The sequence below is a fragment of the Phoxinus phoxinus genome (genome assembly GCF_949152265.1).
Source record: "Phoxinus phoxinus genome assembly, chromosome: 21".
Taxonomy (NCBI): domain Eukaryota; kingdom Metazoa; phylum Chordata; class Actinopteri; order Cypriniformes; family Leuciscidae; genus Phoxinus; species Phoxinus phoxinus.
Genome location: NC_136896.1, coordinates 10922669 through 10946711, shown reverse-complemented (window position 1 = coordinate 10946711; position 24043 = coordinate 10922669). Strand labels below are relative to the sequence as shown.

The 24043-nt window shown below is 37.6% G+C and overlaps 1 protein-coding gene across 1 annotated transcript in view; it reads right to left on the bottom strand.

The window, feature by feature from the left end:
* atrnl1b (attractin-like 1b) overlaps nt 1-24043 on the bottom strand; it is an 86993-nt gene that overhangs the window by 29348 nt on the left and 33602 nt on the right. Inside the window, exons 21-26 of the mRNA XM_079595268.1 lie at nt 23324-23376; nt 19980-20074; nt 19618-19696; nt 16422-16579; nt 10177-10238; nt 1546-1624 (exon numbers count right to left, since the gene is read on the bottom strand). Coding sequence (XP_079451394.1) covers nt 1546-1624; nt 10177-10238; nt 16422-16579; nt 19618-19696; nt 19980-20074; nt 23324-23376 — 526 coding nt within the window. The remainder of the gene's footprint in view (nt 1-1545; nt 1625-10176; nt 10239-16421; nt 16580-19617; nt 19697-19979; nt 20075-23323; nt 23377-24043) is intronic.

Below are 24043 nucleotides of genomic sequence, written 5' to 3'. Positions count from 1 at the left end.
GAGAGAAAGATTACATAGCATGATTGCCAAAGTACGATACATTTTGTTGAGAGATAAAATAAATCGCACGATGCATGAGGTTAAGCACTAATTGGATGATTTTAACCAGATTTGGAAGCACTGCACTTCAACACAAGAGACCGTTTTAGAGCTGTAACTAAAACCAAAATAAGGCAAATGCAACAGTGCAAATATCCGGGCAGATGACAATGAGACGTTCTCTAGAATTTTCAGGGAAACGTTGCACTGAAAGAACTCAAAGGCAAGCACTCTGATTTGTGTTGAGCACTGCTGCTTTTTAGATATTCCCTTGTTTGATCTCTCAGCCAAAATCAGTGTAGTGGAGAACATTTGCATAATGGCAGTTATAAACACGTCCTCTGCTTTCAACTCATGTCTTTCAATATGTCAGTCAGGACAAAAGGCGTTCAAATGAGAGGAATACAGCTTCTTCGGCTACGATCATACAAACGGAAGTTGCACTTCCTCTTCCAAAGATGCCTCTGAATGCAATGGAAAAGCACAGAAAAATCCCTGTTAGGTTCATTTTTGTCTTAATCTCGAGCTTCGACCTTGTCACATGATTGGTGGCAAAATGAGGTGCCCGTCATCCAGGCTCTTTCTTGATCAAGACAAAAAAAGAAGAAAACACATTTTCAGAAGCAATTATTTTTCTAGAGTGCCTCCTCAAACTTTTCAATCATTTTAAATTAAAAGATAAAAGCTTTTTTGAGAGTACTTGAGGGCAGAAACAAACAGATAATCTGAACCTGTGGAGTGCAGCGCTGCAGTGAGCCGAATATTAATGGTGGAGGCCCATCTGCCCCATCACGCATTATTGGATTTAATTCTTTAGATGAATATAGCTTTGGATCGTTGCAATCATTGCTCGTTTATTTCCATACATCAATTAGGACAGAAACAAAAAAGAACAACCTTCCTGATTATCAATGCCAATTCTGTCCACTAAAATGGAATAAACGCATTACAGGCACTACGTCATTGGCCAATCATTCTCATGAATTTGTATGTAGCGAATAGGCTCATTATCTGAATCCTAGTCCCTGAAACCCCTTCAAAACTCCTCTAAATCTGCCACGATGATAAGAAAGGCAAGAGAACTAGTGGAAGTATGGCATCTCTCTCCTTGATGCGCAGACATCTGCTGCGCTTATTGTTCAGTTTGCTCTAAACTGCATTAGATAACTCTTGTCAGAGCTAATTGGCTCATAAGGGCCCCTAATTAGGAAGATGGGCATGTTTGTAAGCAGTGGATTCTGCAGAGCCGTTTCATGTGGCTGACAAGGCTTTATACGCATGTCTAAAGCGTGTCTAATCACATTCCATAAGAAGGAAAATCCGCAAAACGGAAAACAGACTTACCACAGTGTCAAGTGATTCCATATACCGATATATCAGACAAAACAATAAATCAGCAGATATTTGGCAATTTTGACATTTCAAGGAATTTGACACAAAGATCAGATATATGTTTATATTCTTGTACTGTGAAGCGCTTTATGTCTCTTCTGTTTTGTGACATACCTCTCGTCGCCTGGAGGCCCAGCAGGTCTGCTTGATCTTCCACACCACTGCAGCTACCAGCAAAAGGGACAGAAAACAGCTGTAGGATGAAGAAATGAAGGAATGGAAAGATTAAACGTGATGTAGAAATTTCAGAGATATCATCACATCACTAGGGATTGGGCAGTATGACGATAACTGGAAAATAATCTGCTATTCTGTTTATATTGCAGTAGATCTGCAATATCTGTGCAACTATCAACTATTTTATTCAATTAGAATTAAACTCTGAAACTACTTGTTCATTTTACTGATATGAGACGTTTGATGTCAGATTGCTCATTTATTTGTTATGAATAATCCTTTGGTTTGCATCCATCAAGTTGTAATAAAAGAAAAAATGATTAGTTTGAAAAAATAACTATAATCATGGTATAATGTTACAGTGATTAAATTATTCATACGGAGTGATATTTGGGTCATATGGCCCATCCCTACAAATCACTAACATTTTGCATTAAAAAACAATGACTTTCTTTATGCAACACTTTCTTCTCATTTCATGTCTTCTTAAGCAAGTTTTTTGACAAATGTATGTTTATACCATTCAACAGATGGCAAATGCGAACATTATCACTGGATAAAAACACTCGATTTTCAAAAAACATATTGTGAAACTATTGTTTAGTCATTTAAAAAAATGTGATTAAGTAAGAACATTTCTTAATTTGCATTTTCAGCAATCTTATCAAGAACAATTCGACAATGAAATTGCCATGGCTTATTTGGGGTTGTGGGTGCTGGGAAACAAAGCATTTAAATGTGTTAATAAGGTAGGATTTATTCATTGAGGTACTGTATATCAGTGATAGATATACGATTTAAGTTTTTCCTACTGGCTACTTCCTTCCTAGTTTGGTTTTTGTAATATTCCATATAGTAGCCACCAATAATGAGAACATGACAGTTGAGTTGACAAATGTCTTGACTAACATTAAAAAGATTTTACCGAGCATCTAGACTGAATTTCTCAGATAATCCCATTTTAAAAGATTAAAGTAAATGGACATAAGATCATGCACTGATAAATGTCAGCATCTCTGAAATTGCAGAAGGCTTTCCAGTGGTCAAGCTGAGAAATATGCTCATCTCAGTCAAGTGCTAGGGTCTGTGAATCAAAAGACAAATCTTATAACCGGGCTGACACCAGAGTCGTGATTTGTAGGGAAATTGCTTTTGCTTACTGTATTCACGGATATATGTGAGCATTCATAAACATCTCTGTGTGAAATTAATTCAGTTTGCATAGATGAAAAAAGTTGTGAAAAAAAAAATGAAATCCTTCTAATGCTTTCAAAAGCACGCCATCTTAGGTTTGTTTGAAGATAATGGCAAATTGGAGACGAATGGGGAAGAGAGAAACTTGAATGGCTCGATTAAGTAGCAGTGCGGGAGAAATCCCCCTTCAGATCGAAGCCTTTCATCCGGTACATTGCAGGCAGTAAACAGGACTTAATCCCCTCTGCGGTTCCACCTGGAAACCGAATTAATACGAAAAATAAAGCAATTAAAGGTTCTCGCCCCTCATGTGGTGGTACATGTGGCGGTTGAGTAAATATGTGAGAAAATTAAGAAGGTATCCAGGGACCAACAAAAGCAGAGGATGGTATGAAAGGTCTGGAACAAGCTGGGAGAAAGAATTAAAAAGCCGCCTGCTAAACAATGATAAAAAGGTGCATCCTAAGTTACATATGCTTCCACTGATCCAAAAAGAAGAAGAAAAAACACACCACTCCACTGACTTGGAGAAGGTTTTTTTTCTCACTTGCAGAAGCTGAAAAGATCCAGAACAAAAATTAAAGATTAAACTGTGAACTAAAGTGTTATTTAGCTAATTAGACGCAATTTAGATAAGCAGCCTTGTATTGAACCCATTTCAGGAGTCACTTCAGGAAACCTTTCCAGGTTTTAGGGCAAAATGCAGGTGCTATTTACAATATCTGCATAGATAACTGCATAGATTTTTCTTCTTATGGTGCAGTCCACATGTTCTGCAACACTGCAATTCGACTATAAATAAGGAAATACAAAAATAAAATCAGCTAACAGAAAAAGAACTAGGAGATACAACCTATGTAATGAAGGTGACGATCATTCCCCATAGGCCAGGTGAGTTTGCTTCGGTCTCATAAAGCACCACTGACATCATCAAGACCAAACGAGGCAAAAATGACACTGTCACCCCCTGATGATTTCATTTTCTGCCATTTAAGCACCCACTTTTAGCCTTCCTGGCATCCCTGACCGTCTCATTACAGTGAGAGGAGGATCTAGAGGACGATCGAGCGGCGTGACACCTCTCTTAGAACTGATGTTTAGTTGAACTCGTAGTCAGATCACTCTGCATTACAGTTTGCTGATTCACTGAGCTCCATGTAAATGAGCAAATGTCTGGGAAATGAAATCATTTGAAGGACGTTTTTGGTGATTTCGCAAACGCAGACATCAAGAGGCACATCTCATCTGAATGAAGCAATCTACGTGCAGAATGGATAAAAAAAAGAGACAGCCACAGCAAACCTGGGAGAGGAAGTACTCATGTCAAACCCTGAAGACTGAACAGCATGTGCTAGATATTAAATAAAAGCAAATGGATTGCATGAATTGAACCAAATGCATTATCTTGCATTTAACAAAGAGACTGTTAAAAAGCCATTCGCAGGGTGGAAATGCATTTCGCTATTGCTCATGTTAACTGCTCTAATTTCAGGTTGCACACTGACAGGTTCTTAATCAACAATACATTTTCAACACACCCCTGCAGAGCCCTTTTACAGAGAGGGTCTTTTTTTTTTTTTTTGGATTGTAATAGCTAGAAAGTTAATATTATCAGGAATGTCTAGATACATCAGGTTTGTACGTTAGGCATCGCTCTAGCTGCACTGGTAATGGAACAGAATCTGCCTGAGGCTAGTCTTGATTCCAGCTGTCATGAGTTTGGCTATCTCACTCTGTGGAAATAAAGTGGAAATCACACTGATAAAATCAGGGAAATGCTCATTGAGGAAGCACTTGATTGACAGAACTAAATCCTGCTGAACGCTACTTCCCATGCACTGATGGCAGAATTTTTTTTTTTTTTGAAAGAGTTAAACTTTCTGACAGAAAGATGCCTTTAAGGAAGCCAATTTTTGCCACATAGAAGAAAAAAATGCTCTGGTATATCATTATTATGACATAAAAAGTCACAATTATGACATACTAAGTCAATTATGAGCTTAAAAATGTAAATTATAAAATAGTAAGGGTCAGATTTACTAAACAGGGCAAATAACCACAATCCCATAAAAGCGCAGATGGGAGTGGAAAGTTCTACGGGTGATTTACAGACAATGCACATATTAATGAACACTGACACAGCCAGATCATTTCTATAATGACCAACGCATTCCATTAGGACAATGGTGCAGGTGCTTAAGCAAGTGGCTTAAGACATGCTTTTTTGGGCATTAAATAAAAACCAGTCAATTGACTAGCACAAACCTTAGTAAATCACGTTGCATGATTCATTTAAATTCTCTCCTCCCAGAAATATTGCATTTGAAAGGAAAATCCTAAATGTCAGCCGCAAAAATAACAGTCCACGCTTTTTTTCCATTGCTTGTCTTCAGTAAATCCTGACAGTATTTTTTTAAACGCCAAAAGAGGGTTTGCGTTGGCGCAAACTGTTAGTAAATCCCTAAGTCATTAGGAAATGAAAAGTCAAAAGTATGACTTTAAAACATTACTGGTTTATCTCTTATGACAAAATAATGGCACTGGCATGTTTTAAGATACAGTATGTCAGTGCTTTTTACTTTCAGTTAGCCTGGGAATAGGTTTAAGCATTCTCTGTGATAACGGGAAACTAAATTGAAATTATGACTTTAAAAAGTTGAAATGATCACATAAAGTCAAAATGATGAAATATTATGAAATTAGTCGATGACTAATTAGTTTTGACTTTTTGTCATAGTTATAGCCTAGCTTTTAAAGTGATAATTTTGACTTCTCATCTCATTATACAGTATGACTTAGCATGCTATTATTTAGACTTTTTGGGTCATATTTATGACTTACCAGAGCATAAGTGGCAGAAATGGGCTTCCATATACTTTTGATCAAAAATACCATAAAAACAATAATGTTGTGAAATATTAAATTGTAAACAATTTAAAATAAAAATTTTTTTTTTAATGTAACGTATTCCTGTGATGGCAAAGCTGAATTTCTCAAATGCTCAAGGAACATTTCTTATTATTATCGATGTTAAAAACAGTTGTGCTAATTAAGATTTTTATGGTAACCATGATACATTTAAAATATATATATTTTCAAAAGAGCAGAATTATTTATTATAAATGTCTTTACCATCACTTCTGATAAATGTAATGTGTCCTTGCTGAATAAAAGTATTAATTTTTATATATACTGTATATACACACAAAAAAACACACTGACTTCAAATTAACGGTAGTGTATGTGCGGGTGAACAAGATGGATGAATGCTTAAAAAAATGAAAATCATTGTTTGACAGTTTATCCTATTTGACAGTTGCACCACACCTTGTCATGGCACATTTTCCACAGCAATTCACGGGGTTAAAACAAGTAATCTGCCAACTACGCATCCACTGAAGCATTTGAAATCAACTATATGCTTCTTCTCACCTATTGCTTCCAGACGCCAAGGGAAGGCGCGCTGAAGCTGGTGCAATTTCCTGTATGATACGTGAGCAACATACAACAGCATTTGAACTTCCCAGATGACAGAACGGTTCTCAACGCCTGACAGTTTCTCATTCACTCATTCTTCTTTCTTCACTCATATCTGAATAAATTATGTTGGTGAAAGGTCTAAACATTTGAGTCTGGTTCTTCTGAAGTTATATAGGTTTGAATTTAGCAGACTGAATTTCCAGAATGAAGTGCCAAGCTTTCTTAAAATAACGGATTAATTCCAGTCTGCTTACGCTGCCAGTGTGGATGTCACACTACACACACTAAGGCACGCTTGAAGCTAACTAGTTAAACTGATTGCACAGGCAGTCAGAAACAAGCAAGCTGTATAACATGACTGTTTGGAGAACAAGTTGACCCCGTGTCGGAGTGCATCAGTGTGTGACACCAGCTTCCAGAGGGGCTGTCTAATCCAGGACAATGATCTGAATCCAGGACAAGCACCAGAGGGAGCGGCAGCAGCAAGAGATTGACCATTCAGAGAGAGAGACGGCCTTTATAGACAAATCTAACAAGACACAATGGGAACAGGTGTGCATTTAATGACAAATCAAGAAACTGCACAGAAATTAACAAATCAGGATGACAGATCTACCTTGTGGCAATGACACCTCATTTGGAGGAAGGAGCTGAGCAGTTCTGCATGAAGCATTGCGTGACAGCATTATCAAAAGTTCACTTTCAATTGTGTTTTGTCTCATCTCGTTCAGCCAAAACTGAAAATGCTGTCATTGTCTAGTAACCCTCAATTTGGTCCAATCTCATATGAATGTATTTCTCCTGCACTTCACGAAAAAGGAAAAATTCTGAAGAAAGTGCTGGTTTCTTTTTTTCATGCAATTACAATTAAGGGGGGATGAAAGCTTTCAAGTTTCAAAAAAGATTCAAAAGCAACATAAGTTTTCTGAAGTCATATGACAGCTTTGTGAAAGAACCAGACTGAAATTTGTGTGAACTCAATCAAAAAATGATCAAGTTGTCAAGTTGAACCTCTTCAATCACATGGTTTCCCTCCCTTGTTTCCAGTTGGTTCCTTGATATCAAATTACCTTATGCAAAAATTTTTTTAAAGATAAAGCGACAGCTAATATACAATATAAGCAAGGTAAACCGTTTCATGCAGCTTATATGTGCAGTCACATCATGTGCAAAATCCAGCCATTTCTATAGGTATCCGCATAAAGGGGAGTTTTGAGTGAGGACCATGCTGATTTCGCTCATGTTGGTCTTGAAAATTCACCATGTTGACCAAGAGAAAGCTGCTTGGTTTGAAAGTTACTTCTGTGTGAGCATGCTTCGCTACACTATTATTATACTATTGACAATGGGCCTTATTGTCTCAATTAGATCATTTTAAAGGGGTCATGACATGTTTTTTTTTATTGTATTATTATGTTCCCTTTGGTACAATTATAGTATTACTATAGTTTTTTTTACAAAAAACTTTTTAAATGTAGTGATTTATGACCCTTTCCCACCCTGTTTCTCATCCTCTGATTCAAACAGTCTGTTTTGGGGGTGTTTCCCCTTTAAGAGTTCAGTGTTAACGCCCACTGTTATGATTGGCTAACGTCAGTGCCTATGCATCAATTATTAACGCCCCCAGCCAGAACATTTGCGGATTCGGCGTATTTAAAAAGTAGTTTAAAGTTTTAAATACATTACTTACAGTTTGCGTCGTCGTTGTTGAGCCCAGAATAGTCGGCACGGACTTATCTTTGAGCAACAGTTTTCTGGCAAAGCCAGCATCATTTTGGGATTTGTTCTCAAAACAATCATCCTTCAAATGTATAGAACAAACGCTTAAACTAACACTGCCGTGACTGAGACGTCCGCAAAAAATAAAGTGCATCCATTTTTCCCTGACGACTGGATCTTTCGCAGTATTCAAAGATGTTGTTTGTCCACAGCCAGGAACAGCACATCTGCGTGGCATCGTAATTTCCCTGTACACAGACCTCGCTGTCCGTCGACTGAACGCTTGTGAGGCGCGCAGCGCGCGGGCGCGACAATGATACGAAATGAGCGTAGTTGTCTTGCGCTTAAAGCGTATTTGCCTTGCGCTGGAGGCGGTCATATGCAAACGCTGGTACGTCACTTCGTACCGTGACGTCACTTCTTACCATGGATCCAGAACGAGCTGTATTTAGAGCTTGATTAAATAAATTATTTGTTTATTTGAAGCTATGAAACTTGCAGGACGTTTTAATGGTACAAAGACCTCTTATATACCAAAAGATCAAGGCAAATTTGGTTTCTCATGTCAGGACCCCTTTAAAAAACTTGAATATATACGGTAGTTTAAAGGGGACCTATTATGCAAAATTCACTTTTGCATGCTGTTTGAACATAAATGTGTGTTGGCAGTTGAAGACTGCTAAAATGCTCCCTAACTCTACCGAAATTCATTTATGTACTTACGCACTTCTTATACTGCGTTTACTCAGCTCTTACGGTGATTTTCTGGGGTAAAACTGACGCTTCATTGTGTGATGTATGATAAATTTTATTAAACTCATCAGTAGAGATGCACCGATTGATCGGCTGGTGACCGGAATTGGCCGATTTTCAAGTGATTTAATTGCCGGTCAAATGCACTCAGGCTGCGCATGATTAACATTGCGCAACATCAGCATCACACGTGCACACGGAACGCACATGTAGGAAACCTTGTGAGTTATGGCCGTTACACACCGCAAGCGTGAGCGGCGCGTGAGCAGCGTGTATTTTTTTCGCCATGCATGTTATCAATGACTGCATTCACACCGCGAGCAGAACGCAAGCAGTGAAGCGGGGGATTCGGCGCAGAGAGTATTATTACTGCACTGCTCACGCTCAATTAAAGTGAAAGCACACTTTTGATGGACAAAATAAATATGATTTCACACAAAAAGTGCCTAAAATGCACATTTTGCATGTCTAACTATGTTTAATTCACTTTTAATTCCCACATCAGAAGTAATTTATATAGTTCTATTTTATAGCGATTATCTGTTCACAAAATGTTCTATTAAAGAAAAGATAGAAAATAAATATTTGTGTGTGCTGTAAAGTGGTTAGAAAACATGAAATCTGAATCGGCTAAAATCGGTATCGGCAGGTCAAACTCAATGAAATATCGGAAATCGGAATCGGCCAAGAAAATTGTAATCGGTGCATCTCTACATTTTTGGCCATCATTCGGACGGGGTCTGCTACAGCAGGCTTGTATTAAAAGTGGATACATACAAGCAGATGACAAATACGTTAACCGTAATTAAACTAAACTATACCTGTTCCATCTCCATACAGCATATATTCTCTGACTCTGCAGGCATTATTGTCCGACTCCGGGTCGAAATTAACAGTTACTGAGAGTTTCTGACTCGAAATTATCATCATTCCGAGAGATAAGATTGTTCTGACACTGAGCGCGAGCTCGTGAGGCTCCGCCCCCTGTCCCGTGCAGCAGCAGGTCATTTGCATTTAAAGGGCACAAAAAAGTGACAATTTAAACATGCTGTAAAAAATTATCTGTTGGGTATTTTGAGCTAAAACTTTACATACACACTCTGGGGACATCAGAGACTAATTGTGCATTTTGTGAAAAGGGGCATAATAGGTCCCCTTTAAGCAAATAGGTAGAGCTGGAGGACACTAAAAGCAATTAGGTCTCATTTCCTCTTGGCCTAAAGAGCGCTCTCAGCACTGGCTCAGTAATCAGTAAAGGGAAAAGGCATTAAATACATTGGCTGTTGAGGAATCCAACCCGGGCAGGCTGTCACTATATGATTATACGTTGGCTCAACAGGTGAAAGATGTTGTTACGATCAACTTCGGAATTACATCACTCCTTTGAAATGCAGAAGGAACAAAGACGGCACAAGCACTCACCTGAAAAACGTCACAAAGAACTGCACCAGGTCCATAATGCTGTTGTGCTGAGAGAAGGCGATCTGTGAGGGGACAAAAGCAAAAGAGAGATAAATGATGGGGTGACAGGTTACCAAAGAACAGCTCTTTACCTGAAAAGATGATGAAGACCTTTGCTTGCGGCTAGGGTCCTTCGCAAGAGATAATGTCACAACAGATTTTTTAGCTTGAGGGGCCATCACGTACATCATTTTTTCTTTTTCCTTGTCCCCTCTAATTGTTAAATGGAGGCAATAATGGCTGTTCATGGTTATCTGAGCTGACATCCCTCAGGCATTACACACATGCCAAATGTTTGCCTTCTGGGATTGTGGCTTACATTAAATGCACAGGTGTAGCTCAACATGGCAAAGAAGGGATTTAATGACACTGTGGAAGAAAAGTCCATATTTGCACGTTTAAATGGGCTGGATTTCTGCACACAGGGAAGCTTTAAGATGACCAGTGGTAGATTTGCATTCTGGAGAGAGTAAGAATATGTGTCCCACTTTATATTAAGTGTCTTTAAATACTATGTACTAATATTTAAATTGATATTGTAAAGACACCTACCGGTAATATAAAGTGGGATCAGAATATGTTTTGTGCTGCTTATGCTTATGAGTTTTTATTCTGGCCACTCAACTTGTTTAAGTCAAAGATGTTTTATTCAGAGATTTCATATCGATATGCTACATGAATCAGCAGACAAGCTACATTATTTGCCAAGCTTCAGAAGACACTGTGTTTGAATGATATGAGACATCATGGGTTTGGCAGCGAATACTGCAGAGCCATTAACTAAGCATCAACACACTTTTTTGAAAAGTTGTTCAAGGGTTCACAGTGTCAAGAAAATGTGTTCTCCCAGCCTCCCGTAAGGCAAGGAGAATAACTACTTGGATAAATATACCCAGCAAAAATAAACAGATTAATGTTCTAAATGTACGAATTTGTAAGTCACCCTGACTCACCAGATGAATAATGCAACAATGGCAGAGCGGGGCAGGTCCTTTGGAGAACCCATTCATTTCATTAAGTCGTTGTCACAGGAACACGGCTGGGGCTAAAGACAGCGCTGGAGAAAGCTTTAACACTCCATTAAGGCTGAACCATTTTTGTCCCCAAAGACAAGCAAGTAAGATGCTTGGATTGAAAAGAGCAGTTGTGCAGCCCCTACATCTGCCCGGTTAAGTCATTGCTCCCACTGAGACCATACCTTGTTGTGCCATAAATAATGCTGTGGAAGCACCACATGGACAACATGTTAACTCTACCGAATAGGTCATTTAGACATTGTAAATCATATGCAGAGTACATCTAAAATAATTCTTAATACTGCATATCTGATCAGTAACATTATTTGCATTTACAAAAATTCAGAAACATATATCTATGATATTTTTGATATCTATCAGTGTGTTATAATGGCACCTGACAAACAGGTTTGTATTAGTTATTTTATTAACGAAAACTAAGAAAAATGTCTATTGACGATCTCCGTTCATCAGCTATCAAGAGTCAAATTACGGCTTTATTACTGTACATACATTATCTTGTGCATGTTACAAAAAAATGTCTGTCAATAAGTCTATATTATACAGCTGAAAGAATCCCTTTTATCATAGTTATTCTAATTTTCATTAATTATAATATATTAGATAATTGTATGAATTGTAAGGACTTAAACCACCCTGTATAGTTATTGTTCATCATGCTGTAGAATGAATAACCACTAACAAAGCATCTGAAATCTAGACAGGACTGTCAGGAAAATTATCCTAATGAGCATTTTGAAACATACTGTATAAAGAGGACAGAGGAAACCATTGTGAGAGCATCAAGTAGCTCATTATTCAAGTTGTGTCCAAACCTAGTCATGTTCTATGATGATATATAAATATATTACTTCATATTTTAATACATAATAATGTTAATACACTAAAAAAACAGCAAATGGCATATGTTGCATGGTGGTGTATATGTACAGACAGCCTGATTTCATATTTTCTCCTATTTTCATTAACCATAACAAAGCTAATTTAAATGTATGCAACACGACTACAAAAAATCCATTCAATTGAATAATTTTTCTGGGTTGAAAAGGCTTAATTTATCCTGTATTTAACTACTTTCACTGAACAGTTTTATTTACGGATTGTAACAAATAAATTAAATAAAACATGCACATATATATATGCCTAGAATGGATTACTTATCTTGTTCATACTGGCTGACCTCACACCGACCCATGAGACAATGCGACAGTTAAGCAGCAGTAATGTTTTGTCAGATTGGGTTTCCTGCACAACAAGAGCACTTCAATTCTCCATATCTAATATCTGATGCTTTCAGAGGGGTCGGGGTCCTCATATGTGCATAGTTTCACAATCCCAATTTCCTCGGTAAGCTAATAAATGCTGATCACACTTTCTGATCATAAACATCAAGAGGAGAGCGAGCTCACCGTGTCACGGGGGTCCGTTTGATTTAATGATGCATCGCCATGGTAAATAAGTGACTCTGCTTTTGGGAAATCTAATAGAAAACTATTACTGCATGAACACAGCTCAACCGAGATGAAGGTCTGTGAGACCAACGTAAATAAATGAACCTTATCAAAGGAACTCATCTCATACGTGATAGAGGAACAGAGGAATGAATGCAGATCAATATTAGGTGCATTCTCGCTGTTGGAGATAGTCCCAACAACAAATGACGTGCAGTATCTGAGCGTCTCGGTGCACAGCTGGCGAACGGTAATGAACGACAGAAAGGTTGAGAGGATTTGTGGTGGTTATCTTTATAAACCATATGGATATCGACCAGATGAAATCTTCCTTTATTGAGGTGGATTTTTTTAATAAATAGCTTCACTAGGCACAGAAACCTGCTCAACATCGAACCCTCTAAAGGACTGCTATAAGTGTTTATCATATTCCGTGTAATATATTTTATTACCAATATAGAAGGTTATTACTTTTTCCTTCAGAGACTGGTCATTTAGGGAAAGACATCAGGGGCAGGAGGAGCGTACATTGCCCAGTGTGAACCAACTACCAGTGACATAAGTATGTAGATTGTAGACTAACATGCCCTGCTCTGTCTATCTATCTGCAAATGATACAATGATTTTCTTTTTATTTAAAGGTAATATTATGAGCACAATCATTCAATATTTGTTTATCGCAGTAAACTGTAATTTCCCACCACTAGCACAGCTAAAGATCTTATCTAAAGTTTGGTAAATCTGTATAAAGTGATACACAATAACTTGCTTGACAGACTGACCATAATGGAAAGTACATACAAATAAATGTAAATATTATTTTTTGCATACGTTTTGGAAAATTTGAAAGGACAATATCCAGTCAGCTGGCCCTTACTGTAAAATAATGACCACAACAGGCTGATAAAAAAATCCTTTGTGTCAGAGTCCTAGTACTTTTTGTTATTATTATCAGCTGATTTTTCATTATTGGTATAAAATCTATATATAATCAAATAGATATATCAAGTTGACCTGAACAACGATCATTTATACAGTGCAATTCCAAACCATTTTTTTTGTTTAAGTTGATATACAAAAAAAAAAAATGAAATGTATTTATATATATATATAAAAAAGTATGAATTATGATAAAGTAACATTTAAAAACAACAAAAACTAATTCAAAATATTAATAAATATAATAAAAATATAATGGCAAAAAACAAAATGGTAGGGGAAAGACTGGGCTTCATTAGTTAGAGATTAGTTAGAGCTAGAACACATGAAATATCTGAAATATCTGGGTTTGATGAGTGTAACTTTTGACTGCATGTTAGAAATATGGCTACACTGGTTACACAACCTGGACGGGGCAGAAAAAAGAAGCTATTATTGGCCGCAAACAGATTTCTGAGAAGCCAGGTTCAGAAAAACCCTGGAGTGACTGCAAAAGACCTGCAGCAAGACTTGGTGGCAACAGGCACTGAGGTTTCAGCTTGCACAGTAATGCGTGTACTAAACGCATGTGGTTTAAATGGCATTATTCCAAGACATACACCACAACTGACCCAAAAGCACAAGAAAAGTCGGCTCCGATTTGCTCAAAATCATATAAATAAGCCACAGAAGTTTTGGGTTTCTGTTCTGTAGGACTGGAACTTTTCGACTCTATGGATCAGCGGTATGTCTGGAGGAAGAAGAATGAAGCATATGCTGAAAAGAACACTGCCTACAGTTAAGCATGGTGGTGATGCTCTGGCACTGGAAACCTGCAGTGTGTGAAGGGCAAGATGGATTCATTGAAGTATCAGGAAATCCTAGGAGAATGCCGTCAGTGAGGACGCTGAAGCTTGGGCGTCATTGGACCTTCCAACAGGTGCTTGGTTGCAGAAGAATTGCTAGACTTGAACCCCACAAAAAATCTCTGGTGGGATTTGAAGACGCAAGCACGCAAAGTCGCAAACCCAAGAATATTACTGAACTGGAGGCCATTGCTCATGAGGAATGGACTAAGATTCCTCAGAAACGTTGCCAGAGGCTGGTGTCTGGTTGTACATCTCGTTTGCAGAAGGTTATAACAGCAAATGGGTGTTCTAATAAGTACTAAAGATGTTTGCCATGAAGGGGTGGAATAATTTTGAGAACGCAGAAGTCATTAAAAGTTGCATGTTTTGTTAAATTTGGGGAAACCACTTAAAACATTTGTTGTGCCAATTAAATTATTTTTGTGTTTTGTTCATTGCAAACAGCTGAAAGTCCACGAATTTTGCCAATAAACCTGATTTGCAATGTAAACAATCATACTGATCCCAAAAAGTTATCTATATCATACATAATTCCAGATTAACTTCAAGTAAGCATCTAAGAAACCCAAGAAGAGCTCAATGAAAGGTAATGGTTAGGTTACATATGTTCTGTGATGGAGTCCATGTGTCATAAAAACTCCAAGTGAAGACATTTCACACTGGAGTATTATGTCTTTAAGACCAGAGTCACAGCTGAGGTGTGAGTTCATAGTGCCAGATCACATCTATGTCTGATCCACGGTGCTGGGGATCTAACTCTTCCACCACACAGCATTTGATTAAGGCCAGCCATACACTCATATAATGCAATGCTGATGTCATCGAGCGTTGGGAAGCACGCTCAAAGCAGTTTTCAGAGGACAGAGAAAGGGAGGGGACTGTCAGTGTGGATGAGCCTCAGTAGTAGTGCATTCCCTAAAGCTTCCAGCACACACAAAGCACAAGTCTCAATGGTCACACTATATACATATAAAGTAATCAGCACTCCCACAAACTTTGTTGATTTTTTGTTTTTTAAAATTAATCATACTAATGCTGCATTTATTTGATCGTAATATTCAGGAAATATTATTACAATTAAAAATAACTGTTTTCTATTTCATACATTTTAAAATGCAATTTATTTCTGTGACGGCAAAGATGAATTTTCAGCCGTCTTCAGCATCACATGATCCTTCAGAAATCTTTCTAAAATGCTGATTTGGTGCTCAAGAGACATTTCTCATTGTTATCAATTTGAAAACCAACTATTGTTGTGAAAACCGTAATCATTTTTTTAAATTCTTTGACAAAAGAGTTGAAAATAAGTACAATTGTCTTTACAGTGACTTTAAATCAATTTAATGCATCCTTGCTGAATAAAGTATTAACTTCTTTTTGAATGGGAGTGTATAGTCAGCATCTTAAGGAACACATAAAGACCCAATTTTAATGAATGTAGGTTTTAAATGGAGGTCAATAAATTTTCATATTGACAAGATCTTTTTTTTCCTTCTAAAACCAAACTACCTGTAACAACGTATGTATATCTCTCCTTCAGTTTGATTGCAAGCAATAAAGACTCCAAACATCGTTCATTTTAAGGGTGATGTACCAGAGTAGATTCAACATAAATGTTTTTCCATGATAGATAGCATCAGTCTGCACATTACTCCAGCAATGTCATTTCATGTCCGTCGTCTAGGCATCTGGCAACGTAACACATTGCCACTTAACAGCTGATTCAATTTTATGGACCATAAGATGCAAACTTGTTCTAGTGCATAACTGAATAATTGATTTCCATATCAAGGACCGCTGGATCTTTTTTAGAAACATTTGTATTTGTGGATTTCCATTTCACAAAGGAGATGGGTGTTTCCTGCTTTACTCAAAACAAAACAAAAATTGCTTAATTTAACATACTGTAACTGGTCAAAATGTGTCCTCACCTGTATTTTGATTGGCCATGAGAAGTTGCTGACATACACATAGAAGGTTATGTTGGGGTTGCTGTGAAAACTGAATTTCTCACAAGAGAAACTGTCTCTGTACTCTTTGATGTTAGTCTTGGACACGATGGGGATCTCTTCCCCAGAGATGGTCCCAGCTGTAAGGGGAAAAGAATGCAATAGATCAACTCGAATAAAAGAGGCATTCATAAATTATATTTGATACACCTCATAACTTCTCATAATTAAGGCATTGACCATAAAGGGTCATTCACGCTACACTTTATATTCCATTGACTTCTATTTTTAGACACGCATAGACTTGTACATTTATAGGGAGCAAAAATGTTTGTCCATAAATTTTCTTTACCTATATTTATAGTGGGGTCTGAAATAATTTTGCATGGTTCAAATTTAGTGTGACTGCCACTTAATGCTTTATGAGCTATTAAATAAGGGCGAATGAGAGCAATGCAAATGCAATGAATTGCACCAGTAATCAACTAGGCTGACCGTATGCACTGGTTTAGTTGTTTGTTGATATGTTTTATTCAGGGAGAAAATTAGTTTTAAATCAACGTCTGAGCGTGACAATTTCATTATCTTTTTTAAACATATGGGAAACATGGTATAAAACCATAATGTAACAAAAATTACTTGTGGGAGTTGAAAAGAAAAGCAGCCTTTGTCCTATTTTATCAGGACTTTTTAAACTTTTCTGAAGTCCTCCAGTGAAACTCTTAAGTCTCACCAATCGTCATTCCAAACCAGCACTATGAAACAAAGCCCTCAAAATGACATCCCAAATGCCACTACGTGGCAATGTTTATCTTAATTGAAATCGTTCAGTGCTCCTGAAGACGCCGCAGCCCCAGAATTCAGAGCCGCACGCTAGACTATTGTTAGAAGCCCTTCCCAGGGGAGAGTGTCTTTAAACAGAAAGACACCACTCCAAATATTAATTGAGGGGAGCCGGGAGGTCGAGGAGGAGAGGGGTGAACCTGTTAAAGAGGAGCAAGAATGTCAAAGTCACATTAAAAAAATTGGCTGGTGACTATTTGGACGAAAAGGTGATTACAGAAATAAACAATAGAGGATAATGGTGACGTCCTTGAGTGTCTGTCTATTGCAAAAATACCCAATACACCCAGGAACAAACTGCGGTCAAACCAGAATGCATTAGCATCTGTGTATCAGAACCATTACGATATTATGCAAAGAAAGATTGCATCACGACGGTCGACTAGGCATTGTACATCCAATTGACCGACTACTAAGGATGACCTGTTTACACTACCATTTAAAACTTTGAGGTTTGTACAATTTTTTTTTATGTTTATGAAAGAAGTCTCTAATGCTCAGAACGGCTGCACTTATTTGATCAAAAAACAGTAATATTGTGAAACATTACAATTTAAAACATTTTAATTTTGTGTTTCAAAATGTAATTTATTCCTGTGATGGCAAAGCTGAATTTTCAGCAGCCATTACTCTTGCTCAGGGTCATATGACCCATAAAAAAAATCATTATGCTGATTTGGTGATTTCGTAATTAGGGCCCGAGCACCGATGGTGTGAGGACCCTATTGGAATTGCTCTGTTTATATTATCTATATGTTTCTTAATATTATCTTAATATATTCTATAACATTATGTTGAAACCAGTTGTGCTGCTTAGTAGCTTTGTGGAAACAAAGAACATATTGATTTGAAATAGAAATCTTTTTTTAAATGCTAAATGTCTTTACAGTCACTTTTGATCAATTTTATGTGCTGACAGCCAGGGTCCGAAATTAACACCCGCCAAGCGCCAAATGCGGGTAGATTTTCCGTTTGGCGAGTAAATCTCAAAAGGCTATCCGCCACACTGGCGGGTGAATGTTCATACCAAAATAGTAATGTAATAAAATGTTTTTAATAAAATGTTTGTCCCGCCATAGTCTTATCTGATCGGTGAGTAGCCGAATGTAGACGAACTGCTGCGCGTGTGACAGGGCGCATGTTTAACTGAAGAACGAGCAGAGAGAGAGAGCGCGAGCCCCGGTCGCGCGCGCGCTCTCTCTCTCTCAGTGGAGCCAGGCGAAAGTATAAAGGCTTCACCGTCTCCTAAGCGCTGTCTTGCTCTCTCTTCCTGGCACATATTAATCAAAATAAATCGACACGATGGTAAAAGGTCGGAAGACCATAGTTTCTTGTGGAGCATTCGGATATATTTTTTTCCTGAATTACCGCTGGGTGTGAATTGTGCTAAAACACCTTCTACTATGAAAAGCGTTCCGCACATTCAGCTGACATAAACCACACTTTAAATAAACGAAAAAACTAGTATCCAGTGATTAAATGTTTTCTGTGTTGACACAAATCGTGTGGGATGTCCTAGCTGCCGGGATAATCAGATTGTTCAGAGCTATAAAAAATAACATGACGCAAAAATCGCACCGTGTACGCCCGCCTTAATGTTTTTCCTCCTATAGCTAGACTAGTGTTTTTGTATGTAGTTTTTAAAGACTATTTAGCAGACGAGGGCCAGTATTGGTTATTTCTGGGATTTGGTTAAGCTTTTGGTTTACCTCAAAATAATTGTGTAAATACAGTAAAATAATAGGCCCGCTGATGCTGACATTGAGAGCTCCATGCTTTCTTATGGCTCTGTAACATTAGGTTAATGTTTGTCTTCAGATACTGTTTAAAATAATATATAGATTTTATTTATTTATTATACATTTCAAATTTTGCTCTGGACAATTTTTTATGTTTGTATTCAACATAATACCTTATTATCTCAATTAAATGTACTGAAATTAAAGTATATGTGACACAAAAAGGCTGTTTTATTATTTTGGCCGGTAAAAAATATGCTTGGCTGGTGGATTTTTTCATCTACCAGTCCCCGTGGCAGGTGAGCCAAAAAGTTAATTTCGGACCCTGCTGACAGCTATTCAAAAATTTCAGGGCAAAACCATCTCTTAAGTTTAAAAAGTCTCTTTTTTGAGTGTCCTATTACAAGTGTCAAATGCTGTCAAATTAAAAATAGTCCAACTTGATAAAAAACGTTTCTTGAAACAGTATTCTGTGTGCACTGACAGCCTGTTTTTTTTTTAAAAAGGGAAGATTTGCTCAACTAACAGTTTACTACAAAACCAAGAACGATTAAAACAGAAGCAAATATTCAACAGAGGGAAATAGCAATCAGTACCTGTTGACCCAACTGACCAAGTGATGTTCAGATTGAAATTGTTTGAGGCATTAATGGACATGTCCAAGTTCTTGCTGGTCTATAAAATGAAAAGAGAAAACAAAGGTGATGTCTGTAAAATAACTATTTTTCAGGTGATTTTATAGCAGTATGGCTTCAAACTCATCTGACCCATAAAAGTGATCACCATTGGCTTGGACATTCTCCAATATTTTTTATTTATTTTTGTTCACAAAAGAAAGTCATAATACGTATATGTTTTAAAAGACACACAGAGTAAATGATAGATTTTTGGGGGAACTATGACATTTATGAAATTGATGAAGCTTCTTCTGTTCTCAGATAAGTAAATTGTGACTGACCTGTTCAGGAGTGGCCATGAAGTTAATGGCAGTGTAGTGCTGGTCATCTTCTTGAAGAAGACTGAAGGTGAACTGGTAATCAATCAGCAAGTTATCTGTTCAAAACAAAACCCTATTGTTAATTATCGCATTTTATACAATCATGAACCACACAATGCAATTCTGTCATGTTAATGGAAACTTTCCATTTAAGGAACATCACGAAAGAAAGAGTGGTGCGCATTCACTCTTGAAATAAGAGGGCTACTTTGAAGAGCTACATGAATCACCAGTCACTTTAATTGCACTAAATGAATACCTCCCTTTCAGAGTGTGTCATTGCTTTAATAAGCATACACTCTGATTAAGCTCAATTGTTTTTAAGACATCTACAAGTATTTAAAATCTAGGCTTCTTAGTTACATTAAAGAACTTGTTAACTTTACCCAGAACTAGAGCTAAAGTTTTAAAAGTGTAAGACTAAACTGCGAATTCCAGATTATTCAGAAAGAAGCACAGTAAGGTGGAGTAGGTTTAGTCTTTCTCAAGGTCCTGACATCTCTTTAAAGCACCATTTCAAAGACATAGAAATGTCTGGATTGTTTTCTTATCTCCTGGGCTGTTAAATGACTGAATGCTGCCACAGGCATCTCACAGAGAACAGCTGTTTGTGTGAATCACAATATGGCACTGTAAACATCTCTTTCACTCCCCATCAATTTGAAAGATGTCTTTATAAGCTTTTAATCAATTCAGATGTGACATGAAAGCACCATAGTTTCACTCATTTCCTAGATTTTTGCTTGAAAGATCATGTTGCCTTCATGCACCGAACAGTGCTGATCTGCAAATCAACTACTATGAGAATCAGCCCTTTCCTTTAAATCATCCGCCTAGAAGGAATGCTGCCGCTTTCAACATTTGTTTTAGATGCAACTATTTATAGGTGACTAAACTTGAACCATCCCCCAGCTTGCTCTTAAACCATTAAGGTGATATATGCTGGATTTTATTCCAAAAATGAAACAGAATGGTGAAGCTAAAGTGAATGTCAGTGAGTTTCATAACTCAGACAGCTGTTCTGAAAGTGATGTCAGCCACAAAGTTGCAAGTTATTAAAAGAGAATAGGAAAAACTTGGTATATGACATTTAAGTCCAAACGCTCACTACAAGACAGAAGCTTGTCATCCTGCACAAATCATCACAAATTATGTGACACGTTCTCTGTCATGTTCTCGTCTATTGTGAAGACTTTCCACAACCAATCGCAGACTTGCTGTCAATTACATGATCATTCTCCTGACTGTTGCTACAGTCTCAAAATTCATTCTCTCAAACAAACATTTAAAAAGATAATCCATCTAAACAAAACAAAAAAACTTACCCTCATGTCATTCCAAACCTGTCCTTCCCTCTTTCTTTTGTAGAACTCAAATGAAGATATTTTGAAGAATGTTTATAACCAAGCAGTTTTGGTTAACATTGTTTATCTTTCCAAAATATCTTATTTTATGTTCCAAAAAAGAAAGTCATACAGGTTTGGAACTGACAGGAGGGTGAGTAAATTATGGAATTGTTATTTTTGGGTGAACAGTTCAAACAGACTCTTCACGCAGTGTCCGAAATCAAATTCTTCCCTACAATTATAGTATGTGAAAAAACTTACACCAACAGAGTAGTATGTCCAAATACATAGTAGTATATATTCGAAAAACAGTAGGCGAAAAGTACCCGGGTGACTTACTACTTCAGCTTAGATTCTGAAGTGCGCATTCAATGGACATTTTACTATCCCATGAGGCCACGGGAGAGGATTTGTGAATAGCAGTGAAGTGACGCAACTGACGCCGGCAGGTCACATGATATTGACGACATGGCGAATGTTATATGTCAATTTAATACTATATAGACTGTACTTTTTTAATGGTGGTGAAGTACGTTTCAAAATGTAGTACCTACTCAAGAGAGTATGCGATTTTGGACGCAGTGCAACCAGCAACGTTTATTTCCAATTTTCAACTCAAACTGCTGGTGATTTTTCAAGCGATCCTGAAGACCTGGATTAGCTGGTTCAGGTGTGTTTGATTTGGGTTGCAGCTAAACTCTGCAGAACAGTGAGTACCCATGAGCAGGGTACAAAAAACATGGGAGAAAAGGTTTGTGGTCTCTTTTGACAGCAAGCACGACAATCTTCTGTCTTGTGCATTGGCTTAAGTGTTCTAGAGTAGACCAGAATCTAATGAATCAACTACGGTACTAGAATATTGTAATGTTGAAATGGAAATGAACTCCACTCAGGTGATTAAAGACACTGCCCACTGCAGTTATATTGGGAATACATGGTGGGCTGATCACCCTGCATAGTGTGGGATTAAACCAGCCTGAGAAGATTTCGCATGATCAAGAGGTCTTAGTGGGTCTGGAGGACTGTTTTAACAAGATCAATCTCCTTTGAGGGTGAGTCAAGTAACACTGACAGAACACACTGAACTTGCTTGCTAGTGCCTCAGGAAATGCACAAGTCAAACCTTCCATGTGTGAGAAAGCGAGCTCACACTGTCTACTTCTGCTCAACTTCTGCTTGTGTCTTTAATTAGTTCGAATCATTCGCTTACTCACTCTGACAGGGTTTGACACTCTCACCAGTCTTATATTGTCGCCTGCGGCCCACTCTCCAGCAACACTTCCCCCTACAGGACACTATTTGAGAAAATACGGCCGGGCGATACAGTTTTCTTCTAAACAGCGATTGAGCCGGAAGCCTGCGAGCATACGCGCTCCATCTAACAGACGCAGAGGGAGCAGAGTGGATGGAAATTGATTGATAAATTGAAGGCTTTATTTAATCCTGATTGATGACAATGGGGATAATGCTGGCAGGATTTGCAAACGGAGTGAAATTTCATCTCCTAAACACTACTGACTGCATTTAGCCTTTTCAGACTCCATGATGACTGCTGATATTAATTGCAAAAAAGGGAAAGAGAGAAACACCAATGTATATACAGGGATCATGCCGTTTCTGATATACAACAAGACTGCCCCCTAGTGCTGCGCATTTGAGCTCTGCAAACACAGACTTCAACATGGTTTGCTGCAGATCTTCTGAGATGTTCAAGAGATCTACATCTACTTTTTGATTTCTGACAAATCAGAATGTCTCATCCACCACTTTTATCTTGTCGTGTGGTTGTGCATCAGCTCATAGCAATTTTATCCAGGCATCTTAAGCCCCCTAAATCTAATTTCATTAAATGGCAGACTACAGACAGCCTCTGAGTTTGAAAGTGCCTACAGAGTCAGATGAATTTTCAAGGTACAACAGGATTACTTTAAGGTCAGAGCTCAAATAGAGCATACTCACAGTAACAGGTTCCACGAAGAGGGTTGCCAAGGTAACGGTTTTCTGAATCACATCTGTAGAGGGGATAAAAAAAATAACAGATGAAACACATCAGTAATGAGACCATGCAACATCTGATGCATGAATCTGAACATGCATTTGTCATAACATTTATATTTTATGCACTTAGCAACTGCTTTTATTCAAAGCGACTTAAAATGCATTCAAGTAACACATTTACACTTTTGAGGTTCTGGACTGTGAAACAAGAAAAAAGTTTGTAACTCAATTTAAAAAAAACAAAACAGAAAGAAAAAATATATTTTTAAGTCTTAAGACAGACAACCTACCGCATAAGTGATTTTGTAAATATGTTATTTTGCATATCCTGATTAACTGTGTTATTTATTGCATCTGTGATGTTAAAGTCAGCATGAAATTAAAATTCTCCCTATTCATTTTCTAAATGCACGTTCAAATATTTTTGAACTTGTAATGTTTAATCAAAATGCCATAACTGGAGCTTCCGGTGAAAACTTCAGACTTCTCCTTTATGATGCAAACAGGACTTCTCCAATCATTTGGTCCGCTTAAATACCCTAGCTTTCATCTGCTTACATTTTTTCAGTTGCAACAAGTACACCTCAAAAATCAATCAACAACCAATGCAAAGAATCAAGTCCCCGCCCTGATTTTATTTTACACTCGGATGTGTCACAATATATGAAAGAAGAAATGTGT